Consider the following 17673-nt stretch of genomic DNA (forward strand, 5'->3'; position numbering starts at 1 on the left):
AGGGTGGGGCAGTGGGTGGGTAGGTTCTGATGGCGGACAAAGAGGCGGGCAGAGTGGGGAGGAAGGGAGCTGAGCGGGTTCACAGGTTTAGAACAGGCCACCAAGGAAGAATCTGGAAAATACGGTAGGCCCTGACTCCCAGTACGTCTCACTCCTCAGCTGTGCACTATCTGCCTCCCTCAACCCCCCCCCAAATGTGAGCTCCATGGGGGCGGGCTTTGCAGCTGCTGGGGTCACTGCCGTAGTCCCAGTGGGGACTGGAGTCCCCGGCAGCAAGCAGGCATCGTGAATGAAAGCAAGAAAGCCGGAGGAGGAACTGAGAGGGGCCCAACAGGCCTCACACCAGCCCCGCGCTTCTTCCAGATGACCCTGGTCTACCCCAACTACAGCCTCAGCTCTTTGCTGGACCATGTCTTGCTTTACCCACCCAGCAGCCGTTCCCCCTTGTTCCAGTCATGGCCCCCAATGTTTCCCCTGGGAACCAGCTCCTCCACTCTGAGCCCACTGACCCCGCTCCACTCCCAGGCACCACAAGTGAGCACACGACCCAGGCCAAACCAATCAGAGAGCTCTCTGTCCTGGCAGCAGGGGCCATGTGACCCCAGCGGGGCCAAGGACAGCCCTCAAAGACTCATGTTGGAATTACTGTGAAGAGAAGCTCCCTTTGCACTGTCACTGCTGAACTGGCAGAATGTCAGCCTGAAACTCCTGAGGGCCATGTGAAGCATACACCCACCCCTCACACCTCAAGAATGAAGCCAACACAGAGGAAACTAGAGCCCAAAGATACAGACCAAGTCCTGAAAACACTGTATGGGGCCCTGGATCCAGCTATGCCTAAAGCCCACTCACTAGAATATTCATTTGTATGAGCCATAAAGTCTTTTCTGTTTGTTTGTTTGTTTAAACCTATTTGAATTGGTGGTTTTGTCACTTGCAATGAAGACAGTCCTTCTGAAAAGGAGAAGAAAATAAAAATTGGACCCAAGCCTGGTGAGGTGACAGGGTCTCCCTGTCTATCTCCATCTGTACGATGAAAAGGTTGGGCCAGAAAGCAGAGGCAGATCTGTGTATTCTCACATGCCAACCTCAGTTGATGAGTAGCACTGGCTGGAACACTGGTGAGAAGAGTTCTGGAGCTCCCCCGGGGAGCCCAGAGGCAGAATGCTGTGATTGATTAGCAATGTCTGCCACGGCTGCAGGAGTGGGGAGCGAGTGGTAAGATCGCTGCAGGTCTGTCATTCCTCATTCCCTGAGCCCGTTCTCGGATACACACTGAAGTGTCCTCCTCTCCTTCAGCCTGTGGAAAGGGCAGGCGACCAAAGGCTTGAGGCTTGGAGTAGTTAAATTTAGCAAATGGCAACACCCCCTCCTCAAAACCATGCCCAGCTCCATGATCCCCCTTGTCCTTTCATTGAGCCCAATCCCAGCTGTGTCTCAGGCCTGAGACCCTGCAGATATGCAAATGCTGCTTTAGACAGCTAAGAGCCCAAGTGTTCAATTTCCTCCTAGGGGCCCCACATGGGGCTTTGATTGTTGTGCCAAGAAGAAACGGACAAGCAGTTGTGCACACACAGATGTGGCGGGTGGAGAACGTGTGGCTGTGGGTTTGGGCTGTGAAGGAGGAGAAGTGGACAGGTGCCAGCTAGGGACAGCTGGGGAAGAGGGTCGAGCCCCCGGGGAGGCCTCAAGGATTGTCAGAGGTGATGGCTGCTGTCCACAGTTACCCAGGGAGTGACACATACTCCACGGAGACCATCTGCTCCAAACCACTCACTTCACACCCAAAAAGACTGAGACAGAGAAGGGAAGGAGCTGGCCATGTAGACATCTCCCCCAGCACGGAGGCGAGCAAGAGATCCAGGTCTCGCTTTTGCAAGGGTTTCCCCAACTTTTCATCCGCCTATTCACACAGCTCGGGATGTGTGGACCACATGAGCTCCCTGCTAAAAATCTTAGAATAAGATCCCTGTGGGATCTGCCCCCATGGCATCCCTGCATTCCCTCCGTCACTCACTCTGCTCCGGCCACACCAGGTGCCTGCCTTCCTCCTGGGGACATGCCTGTTCCCAAGTCTGGGGCCTCTGTCCTTGCTAATCTCTCCCTCTGGAATGTCCCTCCCCAAGATCATTCCATTTCACCACGTTCCAGAGGCCTGCCCTGACCAGCGTTGCCAGATAAAACACAAGACACTGTGTTGAGTTCAAAATTTCAGATGAACAACAAAGCATTTCTTAGTATAAGTACGTCCCAAATAGTGTATGAGACATATTTATGCTAAAAAATTAATCTGTCATTTACCACATTTACTCAGATATCCTGGGTGCTCTTTTTGGCCCAGTCTAGCAACCCTGTCCCTGACTTCCCAACTTCAAACAACCTCGAGCAGAGTCACTGCTTGCCACATCTGTATTTTATATTCTTCACAGCCCGCGTCACCATCTGAAATGGCCTCCTCCATTTCTCCAGCCTCTGAGCCTCAGGGCAGCATGCACGAGCCCGTCTTATTCAGGGCAGCATCCTCAGAGCCAAGTACAGGGCCTGGCACACAGTAGATGTTTACCATGTATTTCAGGAGACTTATCATATAAGATGGTGAAAAACATAAGCCCTGGGGCCAGATTACAGTGGCTCCAAATCCAGGCTCCAACGCTCTCGGGCTGTGAAAGCTTGCATTAGGACTTACCCTCTCTGGGTCTCAGTTCCCCTATTTCCAAAGTGAGAACGGTAACAGTACACACTGTTGAAGGCTGTTGTGAAGTTGGTTTTTTTTTTTTTTTTTAAAGATTTTTTATTTTTTTATGTGACAGACAGCCAGCGAGAGAGGGAACACAGCAGAGGGAGTGGGAGAGGAAGAAGCAGGCTCCCAGCGGAGGAACCTGATGTGGGACTCGATCCCGGAATGCCGGGATCACGCCCTGAGCCGAAGGCAAACGCTTTAACGACTGCGCTACCCAGGCGCCCCGGCTGTTGTGAAGTTTTAATGAATGATAATATGTAAAGCACTGCAAACAGTGCCCGGCACAAAGTTTGCGATCAACTCGGTAGTTAGTGCTTGGGTTTTCGGGTGCCCACCCCCTCCTTCCTCCAGCCATCCCCTCACTATTCCAAGCCACTTGGCAATCCTGCAGGAAGACAGAGGCTATTAGGAAGAGCATCAGCCTCTCGGACCAGCAGGTGAAGTGGGACCCTAAGACACCCTCATGGGCCAGAGGCTGGCTGAGCGGGGACTCACACCCAGGTCTGTCTGACCCAAGGCCTCCCTCTTGGCACTGACTACCCCTGTCGGTCACTCTGCGGCAGAAGGGCCCTGCCAAACCAGGAGGTCATGGGAACCCCAGGACACAGGCATTCAGCAAGGAGCCCCGAGGGAAAGGGAGCCACACTCTACGTGGCACTGAGGGGAGGGAGAGCCCGCTCAGAATACCACTAGTCTGCTGGGCCTGAACTGCTTCCCGTTGCTCCCGGGAGCAGAGGCTGGGCCTGCCTGCCACCTGCCGCTCCATCTCCCACACAGGCCTGCTGAGGAAGCTGGGGAAGAAGCCCACTTCCCCAAAGCCGCAGGCTCCGACAGAGGCTGGGCCATGGTACTCACAAATTTTAAAAAAACATTGCCAAGTTCGTGCTGAGACTGAGGCTCGGGATGTAAACAGTACTCCAAGGCAGCCAAGAAATCCTTATGAACTTCCAAGATGTCTTCGATGTTCGAGAACAGCACCTGCGAGGAAAAGGGAGGCCAAAGGATCACATCAATCAGGGCACAGAGGGAGAGCAAAAGCAAGCAAAACACAAACAAACAAACAAAACCAAAACCCCCAGTGCGGATGAGGCTGTAACGCAACAGGCACTCTGATACACTGGAGTCAGTTTACCCCATTAATAAAAATAATGCTAAAACAAAATACGGCCAACGTTTATGATGCAGGATTAATGCCCAATCCTGTGCTAAGAACTTTACGTGCATTGATGGCCCTAATGCTCACTGTAACCCCATGAGGTAGAGACTACTGTCATTCCTCATTTATAGACAAAGAGCAGGGACCCAAAGTGAATTAACATTCTCAAGGTCACACAGTCCAGTAAGCAGCGAAACTGAGGTTCACACGCAGCATGCAGAGAATTTTATATTAAGACATTCATCACGGTTTTCATCGTGGCCAGACAACCAGTGTGTCCAATCATAAGGCTGATTTTTAAAACGATGGGGGTACTTCCACGCACCTATTAAAATTATGTGGCAGAAGAAAATACAGTAGGGAAGGATGTCCAAAATATCCTTGCGTTAGCATGCACAAACAATATATAACATGAGTGCCTTTTTCCCCATGTGAATCTACAAAGTTTGAAATGCATAATCTGACCCACCAATTCTCCATTTTAGAATTTAGCCTGTCAATCAGTGGTCTCCAAACAGGGACAACTGTGTCCCCCAGGGAACGTCTGCCAGTGTCTAGGGACATCTGTGGTCATCACAAACGGTGGGGAAGGATGCTACCGGCATCTGCTAGGTAGAGGCTACGGATGCTGTGAAACACCCTACAATACACGGACAGCCCCCCAGCAAAGAATCATCCAGCCCAAAGTGTTAATAATTCCAAGGTGAAGAGCCTGGTGGATAGACAAGGACATGCTACAGCCTTATTGGCAAAAGCAAAAAACTGGGGGAAAAGGCAAATGTCCAAAGGGGGACTCGTCAAATAGTTAAATAAACTGGAGTGGTTATAACTGAATAAACTCTACATGCGGAAATACTATGCGGCCTATAGAAAGAATCTGTAGCTCTGTATATGTGGATACGGGATCCTGGAATGATTCTGAATATACATTAGCAAGTGGGGGGACAATCATGGTGCCGAGCAAGATTCCAGCATGGGCCCATTTTTGTTGATGAAAAAGAAAAAAGGGGGGGGGATGTGGGGGGAGCCTGGGTGGCGTTGGTTAAGTATCTGTCTTCGGCTCAAGTCATAATCTCAGGATTGTGGGATCGAGCCCAGCATCGGGTTCTCTGCTCAGTGCAGAGTCTGCTTCTCCCTCTCGCTCTGCCCCCGCTCAGTCCCCACCCCCAACCTCAAATAAATAAAATCTTTAAAAAAATAAATTTAAATTTAAATTTTTTTTAAAAAGGCCATTCCTCTCTAGACTGGCAAAAGCAGAGACTATCTGAATGAAGAGTCAAGCTGGTGACTGCAGGGACTTCTGGGAAAAGGAACTAGGAAGAATTTCACGTACTTACTTAAGGTCCTTTTGAACGGCATAAATTCTTTATTCCTTCTTTTTTAAAAAAGAGGTGCATTTTTTTAATTTAATTTTGAAGAAGGTACCCCCAGGGTTCAAAAACTAAAACACAGCACAATGAATCCAGTGAGGAGTCCCTCCCCCCAGCCATCTCACTGGGGCTCGCAGCAGGGGTAACGGTGTTACTCCTGGTTTCTGGTTCCCTCTAGGTTTTCTTCCTCATTCATTTGTTCAGCAAATACTGACTGAGCGCCTGCTGTATGCCAGGCACTGTTAGAGACCCTGGGGGATACAGCAGGGAACAGACAAGTACATGCCTCCACGGAGGTGACATTGGAATGGAAGGGAACAGACAACAAAGAACAAGAACAGAATATTCCAGGGGGTCAGAAGCACTAAAGACAAAAGTAAAACAGGAAGGGAGTCCCAGGGTGGGGCAGAGGGCCAGGGACAGTCACTCTGAGAAGGTGACATCTGAGTCGAAGACCTCAAGGAACGAAGACCAACCCCACTGACGTTTGGAATGCACCAGAAAGTCTGCAGAGGGAGATGGCCTGAGGGTGGGCAGGGAAGGCAGAGGGGTGGAGACCATTCCTCAGTGGCTGCGCTTTGAGAGGGCCAGGGAGTGTCTTGCTCCTCCGCCTCGCCCTGGGGGACACTCATCAGGCAGGTGGCTGGAAGAATCACGTGTGTTCTCTGGTTACGCTTCTCTCTCTCATCCTTTCCAGTTCACATGGTTGAATCGGCTTATGTTAAAGACAGGTAGGATAGAGCCTAGTGCCATACTTCCTCCAAGGGACGGCGGCAAAATTTCAAAATAAATATCTGTCTCCCAAAAGAAACGAGAGCCTGTGTCCACCAAATGGCATATGTAAGAATGGTCCTAAAAGCCCGGAACTGGAAATAACTCAAATATCTGTCGGCAGGAGAATGGATGGTAATTTACAGGACGTTCGAACTATGGATCATGACCTAGCAACTGAAGAGACTGAATCATAGCCACACATAACGACGTGGGCAAATCTCACACACATACCAGTGGGCAAAAGGCACTAGACGTGAAAGGGCTCACTTTTCATAAAGTTCACAAACAGGCAAAACTGATCAGTGGTTTACCTTTGGGGAGTGGACATTTATGGGGAGGGGAACACAGAGGAGCCTATGGGGGCGGGAAATGCCCCGTCTTCACTGTGGTCCTGTTCGCAGGTGTGTTCACATGTGAAACTGCATCACGTTTTAACACTTAGGATGCACTCTTTACTGAGTCATAGCTTATTCAAAAAGTTTCTAAAAAAACCGTAATAAATTATAATTTAAAATTCTAATAACTGTTAAATTGCAAAAAAGAAATAAATTGTGAGAAATACACGTAACAAATAAACAGCAGGTCCTCAGAAAATATTTGCTGAACGGAAGAATACGTGCATGCCTAAAGTACTTAAATCCCAGCGCTATCAGGAACCAGCCAGGCAGCGAGACCCGAGCAGGTCTCTTTACATCTAAAGCCTTAGCTTTCTTATCAAAAATCTGGACTCAGAATTATCCACTGTAAGGTCCCTGTCCAGACTAACCGAGACATGTGGGGGGAACGTCCTGTTGGACCAAGTCCTTCGTGTGCAGTACGTGCCAGTCACCTCTGACGCCCACCCCACCCTGCCCCCGCTCTCCCTCTGGACCAGGACCGCGGAGCCCCGAGAACTAAAGGCGGCTTCCCAGAGAGTGAGGTCACGCTAGAAAGCCAGGCCCGGGGAGTGCAGGGGCCCCCGCTATGCACACAGAGGGCCTATTGACGTCCTCCCGAAACTCCCCAGAGCCACAGCCAAGATGAAGGCCGGACCCAATTACTCAACCGCCCTGCCTCGACACTCAATGCCCAGTGCAGGGGCACAGGCCAGGGCTGCCAAGAGGGCAGCTGGAGGTGCCAGGCTCCCAGGAGCGCTTGGGAAGGGATTTTCCGCTGGCTCCATGCCAGGGGGCCCTGGCACAGAGAAGTCTGGAAGACAGGATGGCCATGGTGAGCAAGGAGACAAAGTCTCGAGCTGGCTGAGTCCTCCTGACATCCGCCAAGCACGGAGCCCCCAGAGGCTGCAGGAGCAAGCTGTAGGAAGGCAAAGCCAGCTGCCCGCAGGGTGGGCGCGCCTCCCACTCTGCCCTCTGAGCCTCGCTCCTCCAGCAGCAGCACAGTGTGCAAAGGGGCTGGCTCAGCGGTCCGCACCTTGACGTTCTCCTCCGTGAGGCCCTTCTCCACTGAGTCCGCCACGTTCTGCCGGATGCGATGCAGGAATGCCTAGGGGAAGAGAAGCAGGGAGACGTGAGCATCCAGGTCCCCGATCTCCCGGGGAAAGGAAAAACCTACCCGGCTTCTGCATGAAACACACTGGAATATCCCTCACCCCCTTCGGTCAACAAATGTTGACTGAGCATCTCCTGGCCCAGGCCCTGTGCAGGGAACACGGCAAAGCCTTGCCTTCTGGGAGACGCACCCCCATCTGCTTCCTCGCCCATGGGTCTCTCTCAGGCTATAATTCATTTCCCTTCTTTTTTTTTTTCCTTTTTCAAAAACTTAACTTCTTAATAATAACACATTCACATGGTTCAAAAGTCAAAAATATAAAGAGTCAAAAATACGAGAAGCTTCTCTCCTACACCCTGGGCCCTAGGGCATCTAGTCCCTCCCCACCCCCCAGGGAAACCACAGCTCCTGGTGTCTTGGGTACCCTTCCAGAGAATCTTCATGCAAAAATGACGCATGGGAATTGATAGACTTATACACATACACACACACGCGTATTCTTATTTTTCCCCTTTTTTACACACCAAAAAAAATAGCAGCATACCCAGGACAGGCAGCACCTGCTTTTCCCACTTAATCCTGTTTAGAGACCCTTCCTATCCTCCACTGGGAGCATCCTCATTCTTTTTTACAGCTGCCCAGGATCCTGCTGTATGGACGGACCGCAGTTGTCCTGCCACTTTTTTCAGGGGCTCAGAACGGAGAAATCATCTCTGTCCTCTGTGAGGTGACAGACGCCAATGAAGGGGGGGTGCTGGGGACTGCGAGGAGCTGGTAAGCACGTTCCATCAAAGGTGGGGGGGGTGGCCGCTTCTCCCTTCCAAGTGTGGTCAGGTGGGAAGGTGGCGGGCCCAGTACCACCAGGTGTTCTGGAATTTTTTTTCAACAGAAGCCAGAAATAAAGTGGTTTTTTGGTTTGTTTTTATTTTTGTTTTTTTTAGCAAAGTCTCCCAGTTTTAAAATACTGGTCATTTTTGTGAAGAACAGGATTTTAGGGTTGAGCGTGACGGGAGGGGGACACCAGAATGGAGGGGTGCAGTCATGCTGATGAGAAATGACAAAGGACGGTGGCCTGGCCCTCATGTGGGTGGGACAGAGCAGGTGGTGGAAAGACTACTGATAAGAACGTGGGGGGTGGGGAGACGCACCCAAGGGAGACTGAGGCCGGTCCCACACGGCAAACTCTGCCTGGTCTGCCCCCACTGGAGGACTCGGACCCAGGCTGACCTGGCATCAGCTATAGGACATCCCCTGTGAAAACGACTTCATGGTCCTGTCACGGCCACAGGGCCATAAGGAGGTGTGGTGGCCCGTCGGCTGCCCTCCCTGCCACAGCTGATTATAGCAAAGGGGATCTGCGCGGGGTCCCCGCTGCAGAGCCGGCTGCAGGTTAATGAAGAATGTGTCGCGTGTGCCCATGCTTGTCTGGAGAGATCTCCAAGTGGCGGGGACACAGAGGGGACAGCCCAGGACGGAGGAAAGCAAGGGCAGGCAGGCCAAGAGGAGGCTGGCCTTCCACAGACGGCTGTCAGATCCTTTTCCATCACCCAGTGGATGTCAGTGGCTGTCGCAGGGCGCCAGCCACCGCAGGCTCAGGTCTCCAAGGGGCTGATGCACTGGTGCCTCGTGTCGTGGGTCACGGGGAGGAAAGTAAGGACACAGAGCCAGGCACAGCATATCCACCAGTCCCCTCAGCCCATTTTTATGTCCCCAGCCTGGACTTCTCCCCTGAAGACTCCATATATTCCACCCGGATGCCAAGGGGCATCCGAAACCTAGTTCCCGATCCTCCCTCCCAACCCAAACCACCCAAGCTCTTCCCAGCCCGACTGACAGCACCGCTGCCTGCCGGGGGCTCCAGCAGAAACCCCTCAGTCGTCCCAGTCACCTGCCACCCCTCTCTCTGGCACCCCACTTCTATCCATTAGAAAATTCTATCAGCTTTACCTTCAACAGGTATTAAAAATCCAACCTTGGGGGCACCAGGGTGGCTCAGTGGGCTGGTCATCCAACCCTTGGTTTCCACTCAGCTCATGATCTCATGAGTCGTGGGATCGAGCCCCACGTCAGGCTCTGTGCTCAGTGGGGAGTCTGCTTGAAGACTCTCACTCTCCCTCTGCCCTTCCGCCTGCTTGCGTGTGCACCCTCTCTGTCTCTCTCTCAAATAAATAAATAGATCTTAAAAAAAAAAAATCCAACCTCTTCTCTCCACCTCCATGGCCATCCCTGCCCCAGTCCAAGGCACCTCTAGACTAATGCAATCACTCCTCCCTGCTCCCCCTCATTGCCCCCCAAAGTCCTCTCTCCACACGCTACCAGAAGAATCCTATTAAATATGTAAATCAGATCCTGTCAATCCACAGCTTAAAATTCTCCATGGCTTCCGACTACACTTAAAGAAACAAACAAACAAATCCTTCCACAGCCCATAAGGCCCCCATGATCTTGTCCTAGCCAATCTCTCAGCACTTTCCAGCACTCCATCACTCCACACCTCAATAATCTTCAGCCCCACCATCATTCTATTTCTTCCACCTGCCAGGAAACATTCCTGCCTCTAGGACCTTGGCACATGCTGCTCTTACTAGCAGGATATTCTCCCTGGCTCTGCCATGGGCCAGCTCCTTAACATCCATCAGGACTTAGCTCAAATGTCACCTCCTCCAGGAAGCCCTCCTTGTCTTCATACACTCCCCACCTTCCCATCTTGCATTAAAAATCCATTCGACAGATGCAAAGAGTGAGGTTAGGCAATCTACATCAGCTCCTAAGGGAAAGGCCAAGATAAGAAGGGAGCATGGCTGGAACGAAACCTTTACCCCAATCCAACGATAAAGGCCAGGTTTGGAAACTGACAGTTTGTGTTTAAACCAGATATCCTCCTTTTCCTGCTGTGTAAACTCAGGAAAATGCATTAACCTCTCTGAGCCTCGCTTTACTCTTCCCAAATAGGGGGATCATAGCAACACCACCCTACCTTTCAGAATGTAATAGGATAAAGTGAATAAAAGCTCCATGAGGGCAGGGGGCTTGCCTGTCTTGCTCCCAGCGGTATTCCTGGGACACAGCAAGCACTCAACAATCAAAGGAAGGGATGGGATGTGCCCGACACACAGCAGGAGCCTACTGGAAGCCTGCTGACCTTTCCTTTTAAAGGGCCAGGGCCGGGGGACAGGAGCTCCTAGAAGATGCTTCAGTAGGCAGTGGTGCTGCTGGGAAGGCCGGCCTCCAGCCTCCTGAGACTGGAGGGAGACAAAGGCCTGCTGGCCCAGCACTGCTGGGGACAGCAGGAAGCTGGGAGTGCTGGCCTAGATTGGGGCTTCCTGTCCTGGTTTCTTGGAGCAAGCAAAGCTACCCCTATTGTGCTGGGACAATGAGAGGCCTCTCGGGCCACCCACAGAGGAGCCGCAAACGGGCCGGGCCTGCGTGATGGGGACAATGGGCAGCTCGTGACCCAGAAAGAATGGATAGGCAGGGGCTCTGGGCCCAGCCCCTTGCGCTGCCCAAGGCACAACTGGCTTTTCTAGCCGGTGCCAATGCCCTCCATGCGGGCGGGGTGGTTAGAGGGACCCTCGGGGGCAACTCCTGGCCCAAGCCTTGACAGCTCTGGAACACTCGGCCAAAAGCAGGTCTGTCTCGGGAGCCTCACTTAGAGACGAGGCCATTCTCAGGAGTCCCAGGGCTGCCTGAGACTCTGCTCTGGCCCCGACATCTCTGTCCGTGTGGTGTCCATGCCGCCGGGCTCCCTGCCCCCACACCTGCCCAAGCCCCCCTCTGCTTTTAATGACGATGATGCTGGAATACGTGAAGGATTTAGAAAAGGACAGAGAAAAAGCCAACCAACACCCACAAACTCAGCTTTGGCAAATCTTAGCATTACCCCAAATTTGCTTCAGACCATTTTCTAAAAGAAATTCATCAAATCTGGGGGAGGTGCAGACTGGGAAGGGGCACCAGGGAGCCCTGGGAGGTGCTGGAAATGTTCTATTACTTGATCTGCGCGGCGGTTACAGGCCAATGCATATGCAAAGCCTCATCAGTGTGTATTGTATCCCCACGTACCGTGTGAATCTCAAACCTCAGTGCGGAACAGGAAGAAAAGAATCACGGCAGAAACAGGTGAGCCACCTGTGCACCTGCCCCCCCAGCGTTGTTCACTTTGTTGCTGAGGACTTAGACGTGTAGTACCCACTCGCATGGGGCAGAAGTGTAGGTCGTTTCAAATGTCCTTCGAATACACAAAGCTACGAGTAGTAGGTCCACGGGGCCCAGGTGCTCCAGATCCCCCAAGTTCACCTGGGTCTCCTGCGGTACGAGCGTGCCAGTCCCTCCAGATGTGTACGCAGGTGTGAGATTGTTGGCCCGAGGTGAGAAACATGTTCAACTTGACAAGTGAATACCAAACAGCTCTCTGACGTGACCGTACCCACATACACTCCAACCAGCAGTGGACGAGAGTCCCCACGACTCCACACCCAGAACAATACCCAAGTGCTCTCATTCTTTCACGTACCAGACTTGTGCTGAGACCCACACGGTCCCATCATTAGTTGATTTCGAACCCCACAATCAGCTTTCAGGGTAGGTATATTGGTCCCACTCTACAGATGAGAAAAACTGAGGCCCAGAGGCTAAGTAACCTAATAGAAGTCAACTAGCCAGAAATCAACAGAGCCAAACCCGAGCCCAGGACTGTCTGACTCCTGCTTGCTGCTCAGAGAGGACCAGACAGGCTGCTCCTTGGGCCCAAGTGTCTCCAGGGCTCCCAGACACAGCAGGATCGATCAGTGACGTCTGCCACAGCTATGGCAATGGCGGGGCTAGCAGGGCTGTGTGTTTGCCGTCTCCAGAGAACTCCTACTGCACGGAGGAAACCAGGGAGCATGAGAGGCACTAATCCGAGGTCAAACAAAAAGTTAGGGATAAAACACGGATCGGAACCAGGTCTCCCGATGTGCGGCTCACACCTGCCCCATCTTTGCCTTGCAGCAGCGGTTCCCAACTCAGAAGTGACTGTGCCCTTCAGAAGAGATGACAATGTCTGCAGGCACCTGGGGTTGTCACTAGGGATGTGAGTGCTACTGGGCAGAGGTCACGGATGCCGTTAGACATCCTACAGTGACCATGACGGGCCCCAAAGAGATGTGTCTGGTCCCCAAGCGTCAGTAGTGCCAAGGAAGAGTAAGCCCTGCCTTAGAAGAGGCTCCTACTAAAACCCAGAAAGACAAGACGCTGCGGGATGAGGGCTCCTCCCGCCCCTCTCACTCAGCTGCAGGGAGCTAGTCCCCTCTTGTCCCGTGAACGCAGTGGGCCTGTCCCCCCCAGCCCCCTGCGGTGGCTGCTCTGTGCCAGGGAGCTTTCTTCCCAGACGTTCGACCAGCAGGGGAGACGCTTGCTCAGAGAGGTCTCCTCTTAGGCCCAGGGAAAGGACAGTCTCGCCACGCTCCCCACAGCCATCTGAACCCTGTCACCCTCCCCTGAATTGGTCACTGTCGGCAGTGGCCTGATCGACGGAGTTACGTATGTACCGCCCTGTCTGGCAGCGTCTCCCCCGTAGAGCGCGAGCTGTCTCGGGGCAGAAGGCGGTTTCGTTCACTGCCATGTCCTCAGCCCACAGCAGGTGCTTAACAAAGGTGTGGAGGACAGGTGGGAGAGGGAGAGAAACCGAGGCAGGGGGCCCAGAAGAGGCTCCAGAAGTAACCAGTACAGAATTGGGAGTACTAGAATAGTAACAGTAATAATAATAGCAATAATAAAACATTCGCTCTTGGTTATTTGTACCATCCCTCACATCTTCGGCGCTATTATGTGCCCAGTGCTGCGCAAAGTGTTTTAATCCTCAGACAACAATAGCAGGTAGGTACTATTACTGCTGTGCCCATTTTACAGAGGAGGGAACGGAGGCCCAGCACAGTAAAGAGCTTACCCGAAGCCACCTAGCTAGCAAGTGGCAGAGCTGGGCCTCGAACCCAGGCAGTCTGGTCCGGTGATGAGTCCCCAGCCTACCCCCCCAACACACATGTATCCTCGGTGAGGAACTACAGACAACAAACCACACGAGCATAAAACAGGTAGCAGCTGCCCTTCGGGGTGCCTCTGGGGAGCTGCCATCTGTCTGGAACCTGCAGCCACAGCCTGGGGAGGATCAATCTCTCCCTGGAGATAAAAAGGATAGAAAGAGGCCTCCAAGTGGCTCTCTGAGACTGATGCCAGCAACCTGATCACTGGGGGAAGGGGGGCTCGGCTGCCCCCCAAGGACATCCCTGCCGTGGCCAGGGTGACCTCACCAGACATATGGTGAAATCGGAGAGGGCCAGGGGACCAGCCAGGAGTGAGGGGCGGTGGGGGGGCGGGGCAGCCCCGGACTACAGCAAGGACAGAGGAAAGGGGGGACCCATCCCCCACCACGGTCTGGGTGGCCGGGTGTCCAGGGAAGCAGCATGTCACAGAAAAGCAGGGCCCTCGAGTCCAAGCAGTAACAATGAAACAGTAAAACCAGCAGAGTGGGGGCTGCGTGGCCTGCTCCCAGCAGCCCCACAGAGGCCAGAGTTTGGGGAGACCCCTCAAAGGCCCACTGACTCCTTCGAATGCCCAAATTCTATGCTCTATCCATTCAAGTTCCGGGCATTTATGCCATGGCAAAAAATAAATCTCACACGTGACATCGAGATTTAACTTCAGTATCTGATTTATAATTCTATCCCTTGGGGTTCAGTTAAATAAATTGTCCATCTCCACAAAGGACGATCATGCTAGAAATGGTTTTTCAGAAGTCCATTTAATGGTATGGACAAAGGCTATTGATGGTTCCCTGACGGTGGGGGGAAAAATACAAGTTACAGAATACAGAAAATATAATCTCATTTTTTGTTAAATAAATCATCTCCACATGAGCGCAGAAAAAAGAAGTGTGGAAGGAAAGAACCTGAACTGTGTGAGAATATGGCCAACATTAGTAGCTGTCCCCCAATATCTGGTCTCGCCTTTAAATAGAATCCAAGATTTTAGAATAAAGACTATTTCCCAGCTTCCTTTACAGCTAGGTATGGCCGTGTGACTAAGTTTGGGCTAGGGACTGTAAGTGCACATACCCGGCACAACATCTTGGAGGTATCCTTGGGGATGGGAAGAACAGGCAAGGATTCTTTTCTGCTATTCCTCCTTCCTACCGATTGGATAACCAATGTGATGCCTGGAGGTCAAGCAGCCACCTTGTACCATGAAGTGGAAACCATACTGAAGAAGATGGAGCAGTGACAGAGAAGCCTATGTCCCTAAGGACAGAAGAGCCAGTGTATCTGCCCCGGACTGCCTGTAATTCAGTAAGAAAGAAAACTTCCATCTCATTAAAACCCTTACTGGGGTTTTATCGCTAGCCAGGGAACCTAATTCTGAGAATGGAATTAGAAGTGATTTTAATTTTCTTCTTTCTTCATTTCTGTTTTTTTCCACATTTCCAAAATGAGCATGCCACTTTCTAATCACAAGTCATTCTCTAACATAAATGTATTTTCCTTCTTTCTTTCTTTCTTTCTTTCTTTCTTTCTTTCTTTCTTTCTTTCTCTCTTTTATTTTGGGCAGAAGAGTTGGCTACACAAACCAGGCCCTCCTGCCCACCCAAATTATCATTTCTTCAGCGTCGAGGAGGCTAGTCTGCATTCTCCTCCCGAAGGGCGTGTGTCCCCGTGCAAATAGGGCAGTGCCCGCCGGCGGAGAGCAGGAGCCAGACAAACAGGAGAGGAGAAGGCTTTCCTTCTGCTGTGAGCCTCTGAGCTGCACACCCCTCCTTCTGTGTGTTGACTCTGGAAGCCACAAGGCCCCCCAGGAAGGTGCCCATCTCCGCCTGCCCCCGACGAGCTGGCCTGGCACTTCCACAGCCAGGGGGGAGAGACCATCCCCCCACTCGAGCCCCCACCACCACCCAGGCTGAGAGTGACACCTCCTACACGCCATCCTCGCCCCTTTTTGTGGGGCCTGTGCCAGGAGCAGAAAGCCACTGCCCAGAACAACTTTCCCAAAATACCCAAATTTTCAGATTAGAGACGTCATAGTCAGGGAAGGTTACACATTCACTCACAGATATACCAGACAGGACTGAGAGAAAATAACATTCCTTTTACAACTTCACACTTATTCCTTTATGTCACGTCCCCCATAGCACATGATGAATTCTGCATATGTATATAAAATTCATGTCACTATATAAAGCAGCACAAATAATGTTGCATCGTACCATAGCTTTAACAGACTAATATCTTCTTGTAAGCACTAGAAATAAGCTACAGTTGAGGCCTCCATACTGTTCCATGAACATACAGGGCACCATCCCACCCCAGGGCCTTTGCACTTGCCCTTTGTCTGGAAGACTGTCTCCAGATATCCGCAGGGCCCCTTCCTCACTGAATTCATTCCCATCTAGAACCAAACGTCACTTCTAAGAGGCCTTCTCCTACCACCCCATTTGCAGCAGAAGCTCAGCTCACTCTTGCCCTCCGATCGCTCTATCTCACCCATCTCTTCCTGCCCTACGGCACTTACCTCCACCTACACATATCTATTTCCTTGCTTATCACTCATTTACTGCCTGCCATGTCTACACCAGGAAAGCAGAGGCTTATTCACACAGCATCCACTCCTAAGCCTAGATCGTTGCCTGGCACAGAGGAGTAAAAGTGGGTTCGCAGGTGCCTGATGATGACCAGCTTGTTTGACCTTGGGAACAATCCTACAAGGTGTGCTGTGAGCATCCCCATTTTAGGGAAAAGGAAACCAGGGCATAAATCTGCACATGGAGGCCCTACAGTCAGCCGGCCAGGCTCTGTGCCTGGGTAACAAGGCCTCGCCTTGCAACGTGCTCACATAAGGATTAAATAAACACCATGTGTCAACCTGTGTGTCTCCCTCCACCCCCACACTGAGAGCCCCCAGGATCCAGCTCGTCACCAGGCACACAGGAGATGCCCAATAAGTACTCGATAAATGACCACGGAAGGGGTAGGCACTTTTAATTCCGTATTAAACAAGAGTAGGCCCTTTCCCCCTGGCCTCTAGGCCTGGATTTTCCGACCACCAGAAACACTGGAGACCCTGGCATGCCTGAGTAGCTCAATGGGTTAAGTGGCTGCCTTTGGCTTGGGTCATGATGCCGGGGTCCTGGGATCGAGCCCCGCATGGGGCTCCCTGCTCAGTGGGGAGTCTGCTTCTCCTCCCTCTGCCCTTCCCCCCTGCTCATGTTCACACTCTCTCTCCCTCTCTCACGCTGTCTCCCTCTCTCAAATAAATAAATAAAATCTTTAAAAAACAAAACACTGGAGACCTTAAAAAATCCGAGTATTGGCTCCAAATGCAAAAAGAAAACCATGTCGTCCAAGGAATAAATCTTGATGTACACGTCTACAAACGTCAACACCAACCAGCTCTACTCGGAGCTGTGCAGACAACACCGCGGGCGTGGACGGCGGGCATATTCTAGCAGACGGGCCATGATGGGAGTCCTGAGGCTGGGCCCCGAGAAGCAGACGCCGGCCAGGATAAGGATTTGAGTGCAAGCAGTCGATCTGGGAGGTGCTCCGGCAAACACAGGCAGGGGAGGGGAGAAGCGGGCCCGGGCGGGGAGGGCAGCTACTATAGGGCATGAGAGCAAGCAAGTGGCCAGGGTGGGCGACAGGAGCTCCAGCCCTCGAGACCCCCTGAGAGCCAGTGCAGAACACGTGTCTCTGAGTGACCCTGGGGCAGGGAGGCAGCAAGGGAGCTGGGGCATTTATACACCAGTCCTGCCTGGAGGGCTGGGGGGAGGGGGTGTTCATTGCCTGGCACTTCGGTGGGCCCTGCAGCTCTGCTGGCCGGATGAAGCCACCAGGCACAGGACTGCAGGGGCTGGCAGTGGCGAGTCTGGCTAGGGGGCCACCATGCAGCCTCCAGAACAAAGAGGGTCTAGGGCCTTGCTGAGGGGTGGGAGGAAACACCTGGAACGGCCCTGTCTGCAGGAGGGAAGCCTTTGAAGAAGGAGGGCACGGTGACTGGTTAACAGAGGCCCCTCCAGGCCAGACTGACATTCCCGGTCCGCACCAGGACAGCCTTCCTGGCTGCTAAAACATGGAAATACTGTGATGAGTGGCAACATCTTGCAGGGGGTGGGGGGCTGA

At 52.4% G+C, this 17673-nt stretch overlaps 1 protein-coding gene across 1 annotated transcript in view; it reads right to left on the reverse strand.

Moving 5' to 3' along the window:
* Nucleotides 1-17673, reverse strand: part of PREX1 (phosphatidylinositol-3,4,5-trisphosphate dependent Rac exchange factor 1) — a 175510-nt gene that overhangs the window by 94169 nt on the left and 63668 nt on the right. Inside the window, exons 2-3 of the mRNA XM_040638439.1 lie at nt 7451-7522; nt 3596-3718 (exon numbers count right to left, since the gene is read on the reverse strand). Of these exons, the coding sequence (XP_040494373.1) occupies nt 3596-3718; nt 7451-7522 (195 nt within the window). The remainder of the gene's footprint in view (nt 1-3595; nt 3719-7450; nt 7523-17673) is intronic.

The sequence above is a fragment of the Ursus maritimus genome, unplaced genomic scaffold (assembly GCF_017311325.1).
Source record: "Ursus maritimus isolate PB19 unplaced genomic scaffold, ASM1731132v1 scaffold_22, whole genome shotgun sequence".
Classification (NCBI taxonomy): Eukaryota; Metazoa; Chordata; class Mammalia; order Carnivora; family Ursidae; genus Ursus; species Ursus maritimus.